The following is a 13,851-nucleotide window of genomic DNA, read 5'->3' on the forward strand; positions in this document are numbered from 1 at the left end:
TAGACTACAATGCAGGTTGTTCTGACTCACAGTCTGTAAGTACATTTACATATGTAAAGGATTTGCCACTGATCATTCAAACACGATTTTTGAGCAGTGAAGAGTAGCGCTTGTTGTTTGTCATTTCCATTCACAACACAACATGTATAAAGACAGTATAAGTCCGGGCGGACCGAACGAGTGATTCCAGTAAGGAAAGGGGTGGAGGTGTCTATGTTTATGTTAATAACCGGTGGTGCAATAACATCAAGACCCATGATAGGGTCTGCACACCTGACATAGAAATGCTGACTGTTTCGCTTCGTCCCTACTATCTCCCTCGGGAATTTTCCACGCTAGTTATCAGCTGTGTTTATATTCCTCCTGGTGCTAATACCAATGTGGCAGCTGAGCTAGCAGCCCAGAATGTCCATGTTATGCTGAATAAATACCCTGATGCTCCGGTGTTTATTATGGGGGATTTTAATAGCTTATAATAACTATAATATATAATAACTTGACAGTGTCCTCCCATCCTTTAAGCAGTATGTTGATTCCCCCACTAGAAAAAATAATGTGTAAGATCTGTGCTACGGGAACATAAACAATGCTTATACTGCTCGCGTGCAGCCTCCATTAGGCTCCGAGGATCACAACATAGTCTTTTTGCTCCCGCAATATAGACAATTGTTGAAGAGAGAAAAGCCAGCTACATACAGCATCACCCAGTGGACAGAGGATACAACTGCACAACTTCAAGGGTCATTTGCATGTACAGACTGGAGCATTTTTGATGGCGACCTAGATAAAAAAACGGAGATAATAACTGACTACATCAAGTTTTGCATGGCAACTAGTATTCCAGTCAAAACTGTTAAAAGATATCCCAACTCGAGACCATGGATGACCGGCCAAATAAAACTCAAACTCAAAGAGAAACAACAAGCATTTAATTGCAAAGAGTGGCTTTCACTGAGAGACATTAATCGCTCTGTGAAAAATGAAATCAAAAAGGCAAAACTTGCATATAAGGAAAAATTAGAAAAGGATTTCAGTAGTATGAACACCAGGCAGGCTTTTCAGAAGGTGAAGACACTCACTGGAACCACTTCAAATGCCAGCATTCCTACATCTACTGATCTCAGCTCGTTTGCCAAAGACCTGAACAAATTCTATGCCAGGTTTGATACTCTAAATTGCACCACTGAATGTGAAAGAATGCTCAGGAGCCTACCCACTCCTGAAGACCCACATTGTGTCCCATTAATGGTGGGAGATGTCCATCAGCAGCTCAGGAGGTGCCACACTGGAAAGGCCCCTGGCACAGATGGAATCACCCGGAGGCTGCTCAAGAATTGTGCCTTGGAGTTATCTCCTGTCCTTCAATCACTTTTTAAAGAGTCACTACAGACAGCAACTGTCCCCGCCCTCTGGAAAACTGCCACTATTATTCCTGTACCCAAAAGATCTCGTCCCTGTGAACTGAATCATTACAGACCAGTAGCACTTACCTCTATAATAGCAAAATGTCTTGAGAAACTGGTATTAAACAATATCCTTCCGGTTGTCGGCCCACAGCTGGATCCTTACCAGTTTGCCTACAGGGCCAAAAGAGGAACAGAGGATGCTGTTGCATGCCTTCTTCATACTCTCCTCCAACATCTGGATTCTCCTGGCCATTATGCCAGGATTCTTTTCATAGACTTCAGTTCCGCCTTTAATACGATACAACGTCACCTCATGATAACTAAACTCCAACAACTTCACGTGCCAACTCTTTTTATCCACTGGATTTATAATTTTCTCAGTGACAGACCACAGGCAGTAAGGGTGGGTAGTATAACATCCTCCACCATTACTCTATTGAGGACAACAAAGAATGAATATGAATATTAATAAGTCATTATAATCAGTAATAATATCCCCAATGGATGTAAAAAATTGCTAATTTGTAATGGGTTTTATTGTTTTTGTCTTTTTTCGTGTTGGTGTTCTGACCAGGAAATGCATCACAGTATGTTAAGGGGCCTAACATTTCCATCACACGTTTGAGGCATTCAGCCAATCACAAAGCACTGGATAGCAGAAAGTTTGGGCATAGAGGAGAAACGTCTTGGTTACGTATGTAACCCTTGTTCCCTGAAGGAGGGAACGGAGACATTACGAATGGGATCTCGCCTGAGAGCCCAATCACCTTCGAGTGGTACAAAACGAGCCAATGGTACAAAAAGTACCTTGGTCTGCGGGATTTGCATCGCGAGCTCCGCCCCATAGAGCAGGTATATAAGGAGCAACGTGAGCAACTCGCATTCAAGTCTTCGCTGAGGAGCAGAGCCAGTGACCCGACCATTCAGCGGCACAGCAATGTGGCAAGGGGACGTAACGTCTCCGTTCACTCCTTCAGGGAACGAGGGTTACATACGTAACCAAGACATTCCCTTTCAGTCGGTCACGTTCGACGTTACGAATGGGGTCCCTTACAAAACGCCACTTGGCTGTCTTCCAGCGACCCATGTGAGTGATAGCACCCTGTCGTAAGGCCAGCACGAGTGAGGGCCTATAGCTCACACAGAATACACTGGGTAGCATATTCCAGCTGGACTTATGCTAGCAGGCTTCCTGCCCGTGGGAGGACTTACAGAAGGCAGGTATCCACCAAGGTGGTGATACATAAGAACCCTGAGGTACCCAACCCGCAGGGTGGAAGTTTCAACGACAGAGCTGGCAAGGGGCTTGCCAAGGGAAAGACACATGCTGCGGAGAGACTTACTGTGGACATACACTGGGTGTCGCCCAGCCGCCGTGTGCCAGCGCCCAGGAGGAAGCTACACTCCTAGATGAGTGAGCTCTCACCCCTAGGGGGCATGGCAGGTCTTGAGCCTGATAAGCCAGGACAATAGCATCCACTATCCAGTGGGATAACCTCTGCTTGGAGACAGCCTTTCCCTTCTGCTGGCGTCCGTAACAGACAAAGAGCTGGTCTGAGGTCCTAAGGCACTGAGTTCTGTCCACGTAGGTGCCTGGCGCGCGTACTGGACAGAGCCGCGCCAGGGCTGGGTCTGCCTCCTCCAGGGGCAGCGCTTGCAAGTTCACAATCTGATCCCTAAAAGGAGTGGTGGGAACTTTGGGCAGGTACCCAGGCTGGGGTCTCAAGATAACGTGAGAGTTAGCCGGCCCGAATTCCAGGCACGCTTCGTCAGCTGAAAATGCCTGCAGGTCCCCGACCCTCTTCACCGAAGCCAAAGCCGTCAGGAGCGCAGTTTTCAAAGATAAAAACTTTAGCTCTACTGAGAGCAAGGGTTCGAAGGGAGCCCTCTGCAGTGCCGATAGAACCACTGTGAGGTCCCAAGAGGGGACTTGCTGAGGACGAGGCGGATTGAGCCTCCTTGCTCCTCTCCGGACCCTGATGATCAGATCGTGCCTTCCAAGAGACTTACCTTCAACAAGGTCATGGTGAGCCGAAATGGCGGCCACGTAGACCTTGAGGGTGGAAGGAGACAGCCTTCGTTCAAACCCCTCCTGAAGAAAGGAAAGCACTGACCCAATCGGACATTGCCAGGGGTCCTCACGCCGTGAAGGACACCAAGTGATGAAGAGGTTCCACTTCAAAGCATAGGCGTGTCTGGTGGACACAGCTCTAGCTGAAGTGATGGTAGCTACCACCTGTGGTGGCAAGGTACCTAAACCTTCCGTGACCCGTCCAGAACCCACACATGTAGGTTCCACAGATCGGGACATGGGTGCCAGAGGGTGCCCCGTCTCTGAGAAAGAAGGTCCTTCCTCAGAGGAATTGGCCAGGGAGGGGCTGTCGTGAGGAGTACAAGTTTGGGGAACCAGGTCTGGCCGGGCCAGAAAGGCGCAACCATGAGGACCTGCTCCTCGTCCTCCCTGATCTTGCACAACATCTGTGCAAGAAGGCTCACTGGGGCAAACGCATACTTGCGCAAGCCCAGCGGCCAGCTGTGTGCCAGTGCGTCCGTGCCAAGAGTGCCCTCGGTCAGGGAGTAAAACAACTGGCAGTGGGAATTTTCTGGAGAGGCAAACAGGTCTACCTGAGCTTCTCCGAAGCATTTCCAAATCAGGTGAACTGACTGGGGGTGGAGTCTCCATTCCCCGGGGCGAGACTGCTGCTGTGAGAGCTCGTCGGCTGCACGATTGAGCCTGCCTGGAATGTAAATGGCATGAAGCAACCTCAGATGCTTGTGACTCCACAAGAGGAGATGGCGAGCGAGTTGCGACATGCGGTGGAGCGTAGACCACCCTGACAGTTGATGTACGCTATGGTTGCAGTGTTGTCCGTACGGACCAGAACGTGCTTGTCCTTCAACAGGGCCCTGAAGTGGTGCAGAGCAAGCCGTACTGCTAGCAACTCGAGGCAACTGACATGCCACTGATGTCGGGGTCCTGTCCAGGAGCCCGACGCAGCATGCCCGTTGCACATGGCACCCCAGCCCGTGGCAGAGGCATCTGTTGACACAACAACATGTCTGGACACCGGTTCTAGGGGCATGCCGGCCCGTAGAAATGAGGGGTCCAACCACGGGGGTCAGTTACGGCGGCAGGCCGGAGTGATGGTCACTCGGAGTGTGCCCTGTTGCCATGCCCATTTCGGGACTCGGTCGTGAAGCCAGTGCTGAAGCGGTCTCATATGGAGTAACCCGAGCGGTATGACCGCCGCCGCGGACGCCATATGCCCCAGGAGCCTCTGAAACAGTTTCAGTGGAACTGCTCTCTTGCCCTCGAATTGTCTTAGGCAATTCAGCAGTGACTGCGCGCCTCGTTCGTAAGCCGCGCGAACAAGGTGACCGAGTCTATTTCTATACCAGGAAAAGAGATCCTCTGCACAGGGGAGAGCTTGCTCTTTTTCCAGTTGACCTGAAGACCCAGCTGGGCGAGGTGTCTGAGCACCAGATCCCTGTGCTCACAACCGCTCTCGAGAGTGAGCTAGGATCAGCCAGTCGTCGAGGTAGTTGAGGATACGGACACCTTGTTCCCTGAGAGGAGCCAGGGCTCCCTTCGTAAAGACGCGGGGAGATAGGGCCAACCCGAATGGGAGAACCTTGTACTGATATGCCTGCCCCTCGAAAGCAAACCAAAGAAACGGTCTGTGTCGAGGAAGAATGGAGACAGGAAAGTACGCGTCCTTCAGGTCGATTGCTGCAAACCAATCCATCGGATGAATGCATTCGAAAATGTGCTTGGGCGTTAGCATCTTGAACGGGAGTCTGTGCAGAGCTTGGTTCAAGGCACGCAAGTCCAGGATTGGCCGTAACCCACCTGTCTTCTTGGGTACTATGAAGTAAGGGCTGTAAAAGCCGGACTCATGTCAGCTGGAGGGACCGGCTTTATCGCGCCCTTTGCCAGTAGGATCGCGACCTCCACGTGCATGACAGGGGCATCTTTGTCCACCATCGTCGCGTGGACACCCCGAAACCTGGGGGGACGCCAGGCGAACTGAATCACGTAGCCGAGCCTGAGCGTCCAGATGAGCCAGCGGGAAGGCCTAGGGAGCTCTAGCCAGGCTCCTAGAAACCGAACCAGCGGGGTCAAGGGAACTACAGGCGTACCCATAGTGGGGCAGCGTGGTGGAGCAGACAGCCCCGGCATGGGAGGCATAGCGTCCCTTAGCGGGGGCGGAGTGTGGGCACTCGTCTGACTCCAAGTAGCAAAGAGGGCATGAGAAGGCGAAGCTTTCTCAGGCCGGCTTTGCATGGAAACTGGCAAGGGGAGAGGAGAACAAGAGCGGCGAGGAAGCACGTCGCCAACTGTCATTCGTGGCCTCTTGGGACCCGGAGGTAGAGGAAACAGCTCTTTTAGTGAAGGTTTGGGTACCACCGGCCGCAGGGCCAGTGGCGTAACAAAAAGAAAATGAGAACAAAGGATTCTCCCCCGGCTCTCCTCCGGGGGAAGGAGTGGTCCTGCTACCATCTCCTGACAAGCTCTGGGTCGCCCGTCTCAGGAACGCCGCTTGGCCTGGCGTTTGGCAGGCTTAGGGGCAGAGACGGGTTGCGCCGCCCTTCTGCGGCCATCTCCTCGCTGCGGCCGGGGTGAAGGCTGCTGCTGTGGCCAAGCAGGAGTGGAGGAGGTTGCAGGGGGGCGCCCTTGGCGACGAGCAGACTGAGGTGGCTGCGCCGGCGGCGGGGTGGAGACAGCAGTGGGCCGCCGGGGCAGGATGTGTCTAATGGCCTCAGACTGCTTCTGGGCGGCAGAGAACTGCTGGGCAATGCTCTCTACCGCGTCGCCGAAGAGGCCATCCTGGGAGACCGGGGAGTTGAGGAGCTGAGCCCGATCAGACTCCCTCATGTCTGCCAGGTTCAGCCATAGGTGGCACTCCTGGACCACCAAAGTGGACATCACCTGACCCAGGGAGCGCGCAGTGACCTTTGTCGCCCGGAGAGCGAGGTCGGTAGCAGTGCGTGCCTCTTGCAAAACCCCTGGGTCCGCACTGCCCTCGTGCAGCTGCCGGAGCAGCTTGGCCTGATAGATCTGTAAGCCTTGGCCACAAGCGTGGATGAGAACTTACAGGCCTTGGAGGGCAGCTTGGGACCGCCATGCCAAGCGGAGGCGCTGTGTGAACACAGTTGCAGCGCAACAGAACACTCCACCGGGGGAGTCCCAGCATACCCCTTGGCCACCCCGCCATTGAGGGCAGTGAAGGCGGAGGAAGTACCAGAACGGTTTCGGGCAGTTAAAGGTGCCTTCCATGAACTGGTTACTTCCTGGTGCACTACCGGGAAGTAAGGAACCAGAGGGGGGGTGCTGGCGATCCGCATGAGCAGCCCCCTGGAACCAATCATCCAGCCTCGAGAGCGCTCGGGAAAGCACGGCCGTCAGCTTGGGATCGGACTCGGACAACGCTGGCACTCCCGAGGTAGGCAACGCAGCCAAATCCTCATGTCCCGAGGACTCAAGCCCGCCTTGTGATGCGGCGATCGACATACGGTCCTCTTCGCGAGCCCCGAATGAGATGTCAGGAGCCTGAGAGGGTCCAGCAAACTCATCTGGAAACTCGACCGGCTTCGGCATATGTGAGGGGGGTGTGGCCAGAGGAGGTTGGCTCGTCGGGGAAGCCCACACAGTAACCCTCAGGTCACCCTGGCCACCAGCCGAAGTAGCCCTCTTGCGAGAAGAGCTAGAACGGGGTGTGGCAGAGGGGACTCTATACCTTTTAAGGTAATCTTAAAAGGAGTCTCGATCTCAATGCCGAGATGGTCATGTCCCCGCAATGAGAACATGAGCCATCCACAAACGCAGTCTCAGCGTGCTGGAAGCCCAGACACGTGACACAGCGATCGTGGCCGTCACGAGGAGCGATGTATCGACAGCACCCAGAAACACACGGGCGAAATGACATCTTTAAAAAGACGCAAATCAGCCCGTATCTCTTTTTCAGAGTTGTTGAAGCGCTCAGGGGAATGCGGGAGCTGTCGCAGGAAACCCAGACGAACCGCTGAATCGCGCCGTCACACCAACACCAGCTCTTGCTTGTAGCACCCCAGTGAAAGCAGCACACAATGTGCTCGGCTCCGAAGCGAAAGCTTGAATGCGAGTTGCTCGCGTTGCTCCTTATATACCCGCTCTGCGGGCGGAGCTCACGATGCAAATCCCGAAGACCAAGGTACTTTGTGTACCATTGGCTCGTTTTGTACCACTCGAAGGTGATTGGGCTCTCAGGCGAGATCCCATTCGTAACGTCGAACGTGACCGACTGAAAGGGAACAATAATGTACAATATGTGAAAAATAATGTGTATTTGAACCTTAAACCTCATGAAAACATTTCATTACACCAAATACACAAAATAATGTTCTTTTTAGCAAGATCATATGACCCCTTTAAAATAGCTCATAAGATATAGTTATCATAGTTTAAAGCAACTCAGATGCTCTGACATATAACTGATTACATGTGCTGCTGACAGGCTAACTGCACTGTTTAATGCATTAGAGATGTGCTGTCTTCCTCAGAGCATAACTTACATTTCACAGGTATATTCTCCATGGAAATGTCTCCATTTTGCTGTCAGGTGTGCATGTGCCTTCTGTACGTGATTATCCACTAAACTTCACAAGACTTCAGTATGCAAACACCGCCACGTGCATGCGCACCAAACAGCCTGAGCGCAATATAAATATATATTTAATATATATATATTAAAGTTTTAAACTGTAAAATGCCCTTAATGTACACTTAGTACACTACACTAACTTACAGGAAACATACAATTTTAATCGCAATGGCGATTAAATGTAAGGTAGTGTAGTTCAATTCAATATCACATTCTTCATCATCAGTCTCAGCTATTTAATTCTGAAATTAATTTAACATAGCAGTCTCCCAACTGACTTCCAAAACCAGCCTCACAGGCCACAAATATTGAGAGACATAAATCACACACTGGTATCTCCATCTCCATGCCCATCAGTCTATCACTAGAAAAGGTGCTAAGGCCTCCCACTGCCAACGGCAGCATTTCAAAAGAACTGACAGAAAACTATCCACGTGCTGAACGAAACTCAGTCAAACCCATGAGACATGCAAGTAGATGATAAAGATCGAAATCTCTTGACAGTTTCTGACAGCTGTGAGAAAATAATCTGCATAGGAAGAAATATGTATCTTGAAAAAAATGAGCATTTTAGATGTTTACTAACTACCTTAACCAGCAAGAATTCCTTTGACCGCAGTTTTTACAGTAAATTGTTTTGCTTTAAGTTTTGTATTTCATGCTTTAGTGAGTATTATACACTGGTCCCCTAACTAAACCAGCATAAACTCTAAACTGGTTTTCTTAGCAAAAAGTCCTTCATTACATCATACCAACATCAACATATCAGCAATGCACATCCATAAATTCTAAAAGTGTTCTTACCTGGGCGCATCAAAGCTGTCGTAGGATCCAACAGTGTAATGTCGGAAGAGTCGCTTGGCTCTGTCACTGCGGCTCTCTGAAAGACGCACACACAACCGCATCCACATCATCATTAGATTGGGTGTGTGAGGGTGCAACAAAAAATGCATGACAAAAAAAACATGTCTGACTTGAAGTTTCCCACTCTGACAGAGCGTGGTGGCCCAAACCACAGTGAGTTTAGCCAGCGTGAAATGAAACAATCGGTCTCTCTCACACTCCAGTAGTGCTGTAAACTATTAATAGTCATCATACAGTAGCTGCTCTCCCTCACCAATTCTGACATCACAACATCACAGAGATGCAGTGGCAGTCCTACTGTCCTACACCTCCATCTGGGACTATCAGTATGACAGAGTGTAGTGTGGATGTCTTTGATACTTATAACGTGTGTAATGTTTGCGTTTGTGTGTGTGTGTGTGTGTGTGTGTGTGAAGAATCTCACCTGAACGAGGCTCCAGGCTCCGGAGAGCCACCTCCTCTACGCAGTCAGAGGGGAACCAGCCCGTGCGCCCTCGAACCGTCCCCTCCCAGTAGCCTCCTTCACCCACGCTCAACACTGAGAGAATCAAGAGAGAAAAACAACAGTGTATGTGTGTGTGTGTGTGTGTGTGAGCAGTAAACATATGAAGAGTGTACAGCAACAAAAACACACTATATAGACCAGAAGCGTCATGACCAGACACATTTATGAGCCAAGTGGATTTTGAACTACCATATTTCATATTTAGGTTCCACAATTATGGAAGGTAAAAAAGTTTTTGTTTAAAATGCTGTGGCTGAAATCAGTCATTAACTCTGTATTTGTTATGTCTAATCGAGTTCTTCAAGACCTTCTACTGATTACTTGAAATTGTATGACTTGACATTTTCAAGTTATCATAAAGTATTTTTTTTAATACGTGGGTGTAAACAGGGTTCACATCCTTTTTGATTAATTCTAGAAATGTGTGATATTGTAGTATCTTGGTACAGTGCACTAAGGGTTGAACAGACTAATCGACTAGTCGACTTCAATGCTCTGCCATGACATTTTTAGCTTGACGTCGACTAGTCGCTACTCCTACAGAGGGCGCAACAGGATAAGAAATATTTGAAGGACTTCCACATTTACACTCCGTTTCCAAACAGTTAAAATGACAAATAAATGTATACTCCGAAAAGCGCAACAAGACACGTGTATTATGTGTACTTAAAATGTCCATATTTGTTCTTGCTTTTTAATAACAAAGAAAAAAAAACTACATATCTTTCATTCTTCTTTACTTTATTTTTATTTATTTATTTTATTTTTTAAAATAATGAAATTAGTTCGGCTGTAATGCTCAGACAACTTGCAAAATAGTAAAACCAGCATGACAAAGAATTGCGATAAAATTGCAAATTGTAATTTTCCTGAAAGAAAAATAGTGATATGATCACTGATCTATAATATAGAACTGGATTGCTCATGACGTCATTAAAGTGAAACTACGTTCATTACAGTAGTGAGCATCATGAACATGATAAACATCAGACGGACACGACCTCAACATATACAACAAACGACAAAGTGTTCGTTCTGAAATCTGAATTTATTCTGACTATATACTGACTATATACAGTACGGATTTAAAGACATAAAGCTTTTTTTCCCAGATAGTAAGTTAAGCTTTTCATTTCATTATAGAGCAATATTGACAACATAATTGTATTATTCATTGTAATATATTAAAATCCATTTCTGATACTAATGCATTCATGTTTAATAATTCCTGAATAATTATGTTCATAAAGAAATAAGGTATATTTTGTGTTGGATCGTTACCTGTTTCATCAGTGCGCAGCAGACACACCCACCTAAACGATTTAAATATATCGCTTATCCTGCCCCAAAAGACCATAAACACTGCAGATAACATCTGAAGTAAACATTAATTTATTACACATATCATAAAAATGAGTCCCGTTTGACTGATTTGCTTCAAATCAAGTTATTTTAGGACAGCAGTTTGAATGTGACTCAATAGCCTCTTTCACACAGTAATACCAGTAAATTGCCGTAAAATTACCGGAACAACTTTACCGGTAAATTAAAAAATGCACCATTCACACATCCATTCCAAAATACCGGTAAATTCTGTGACGTCATTAACCTCTAAACAGCTGCGCTTGTATTTTTAAACATGGAGGGTAATACATGGTCAGTTAATGGTTTCATTTTTGTTTCAAATTTTAGTATTCATGCAGCTGCTTTTGTTACAGAGACATCGTAATAGACGACTGGTTTAAATAATTATACTCACCATTAATAAAACACCTGATGCTGTCGGGAGCTGACCAATTTAGTGAAATTCGTTTTGAAAGGAGTAACAGCACAATGACTTTGCGATTGTAAATTGTAGTCTGTAAGACACGCGGCATCGCAGAAAAGGTGCGTTCACAAATGTAGACTATGCTGATCCAAATTCATATCAAATAGCCTATCAGCGCAGATACAGTTCTGCGTTCAAATTGAGTTCAAAAGATGTTGCAAAGTACCGGAAAAAAGTAATTACCATGAATGTGACAGAGGGAAATAGTAAAAATATATTTGAATTATTTACAAATAAACTAGTGTTTTCTGAGTTTGTGTCCCAAGGATGAAGTTCCTTGACTCGTCATCTCCTCGGAATATGATTTTAATGAAAGAGTTTTTTTGTTTGTTTGTTTGTATTATTTCGTTAAGTAGTAATTTAAAGCTTTCTACAGATATATTTATCATGTCTGTGAGGCATGTATTCGCTGAGTTTCGGTTTATTTTTGTAAGCGCTCCTGTTCAAGACGAGACGGCAGAAAGCATGTTTATTTTCTTTATTTTATATTTCTTTATTTTATTTAAAATTTATGCTTTTAGCAGACGCTTTTTTATTTTATATTATTATCGCACTGGCACCTATATGTCCCAAAAAAGCGTGATTTATCTTGCACTCTCCGCACAAAATATTCGATATAGTGCACATTTATATGGGTTTTACTACTTCGTTTGTGATGGTCGTTTATTTTTTAGATACTAAGAAACAATGTTTTCAGTTTATTGATGACCTGACTTTCTCTTGTGAATGCATTGCTCTCGGAGACAGTTAACAGTTATTTTATCATACGTCACTCCATCACTAACAGTTCCTCTCAGATGATGTCAAATTTCTTCATCTGTCCGGATAAGGAGAAGCGCTTTAATTTCACTGTCGCTTCAGTTGGATGACATTTATTTTATTTTCTTAAACAGTGAGTGAAAGCGTCACATTGTTATGATTGGCCCGGAGTAGATGTCTTACATCACCGCGTTCTGAACTCGTACGTGCTCATACCGGTAATTTTCCTTCTGCGTTCACACACAGCAGAATTCCGGCAATTTACTGGTAATGTTACAACTTCTCATACCGGTAAATTGCCGGAACGAATTTACCGGTATTTTTTAAAAGATCCTGTTCACACATGATCTCTTTACGGCAATTTACCGGTAATTTTCCGGAAAAGTCTGTATGTGTGAAAGGGCTTTATGGTGCTCTCTGCTGGTAGGGATTAGTAAGATGGCGGATCGAACACTTCCGGTGGCTTCACTGCCTGTTGGCAGTTTAGAACGTGATGAGCAATCCAGTCATATATGTATATAGATCAGTGGATATGATATTTTTGCCGTATCGCCCACCCCTAATTAATTCCCATGACTTTTGTATGATTGTTCCATGTACAGACTGCTGGGAAGAATTTAAGGCACAGTTCTTGAAATTAATATTGAAACATACATATTTGTGCACAAATCTTTAAAGCCTAAAAAAATACATCTCAGATTTGAATCCAGCTCAATGGTGGACCTCCCTTTCTAAACCAGAGAAATATATTGATACATTTACATTCATACCTATAACACTATCGTTCAAAGGTTTGGGGTCAGTAAAATGTTTTTAAAAGAAGTCTTGTATGCTAACCAAGGCTGCATTTATTTAATTAAAAATACAGTTAAAAAATAATTTAATAACATTTAAAATAACTTTTGCTTTGTTTTGATGAATAGAAATTTTTCAGAACAAAATTCTGAAAATTGAACAGTAGTATACATAAATGTATAAATAATTTTTCCACAACTTTCAGGATTTTACTATATTTCTCAGGCCTGAAAATGACACTTTCAAAATAACTTAATATTCGACCTTGGGACTCCTGTATAAATTGTAAGGAAATATATATATTTCTATAATATATTTACTCTAGAGATGAATGTACACCTACATAACCATCAAAACTGTTTTTCTTTTTCTTTGGTTTTATCTTATCGTACCTGGTACCCCTTAAAAGACATAGGTGCATAATGCCCCGATACACACTCACAACACCATCTCAGGTACACACAGACAAATTTAATCACAAATTGCATGCAAAATCACTATCACTTAGGAGTTTATTAATACATGATGAAACATGCATATATGCAAGCTATGGTGACAGATCTAAACATGAACTCTAGGATTAAACACACACACACGTACACACACTCGCATGCACATTGACATTCCTCGCAAACAAACATATACTGACATACCAACATATATCACCAGAATACATACACAGACAACGTTTATCCACACCTGTGAAAAACATACAGAAACAAACACACATTTAATGGTATTCTTGCTGATATATATACACACACTTTCACACAACGCACATCAGTGTTCTTGTCCACACACACACTCACGCACACACACACACACACACACACACACACAAACACACACACACACACACATTTATTCACCTTTGACTTTGTCTCCCTTGTTGAAGCTGATCTCGCGGTCCCCTAGGGCGGAGTGCGAGCGGGTGGCCACAAACACACGACCAGGCACGGCACTGTAGAGACGCCGCCGCTGCCCGCTTGCTGTGCCCTGACTACTGATAGAGCCCGCCCTGTACAAAGGCACACGAATCAAACAACAGGGTTA

General features: G+C 46.0%; 1 protein-coding gene across 6 annotated transcripts in view; it reads right to left on the minus strand.

The window, feature by feature from the left end:
• Positions 1-13,851, minus strand: part of LOC132149129 (SH3 and multiple ankyrin repeat domains protein 1-like) — a 120,867-nt gene that overhangs the window by 38,530 nt on the left and 68,486 nt on the right. For all 6 annotated transcript variants that reach the window (XM_059558088.1, XM_059558085.1, XM_059558087.1 and 3 more), the window contains 3 exons: positions 13,668-13,816; positions 9,336-9,449; positions 8,852-8,927 (listed from right to left, as the gene is read on the minus strand). In XM_059558088.1, coding sequence (XP_059414071.1) covers positions 8,852-8,927; positions 9,336-9,449; positions 13,668-13,816 — 339 coding nt within the window. The remainder of the gene's footprint in view (positions 1-8,851; positions 8,928-9,335; positions 9,450-13,667; positions 13,817-13,851) is intronic.

Source organism: Carassius carassius, chromosome 9 (genome assembly GCF_963082965.1).
Source record: "Carassius carassius chromosome 9, fCarCar2.1, whole genome shotgun sequence".
In the NCBI taxonomy this organism is placed as follows: Eukaryota; Metazoa; Chordata; class Actinopteri; order Cypriniformes; family Cyprinidae; genus Carassius; species Carassius carassius.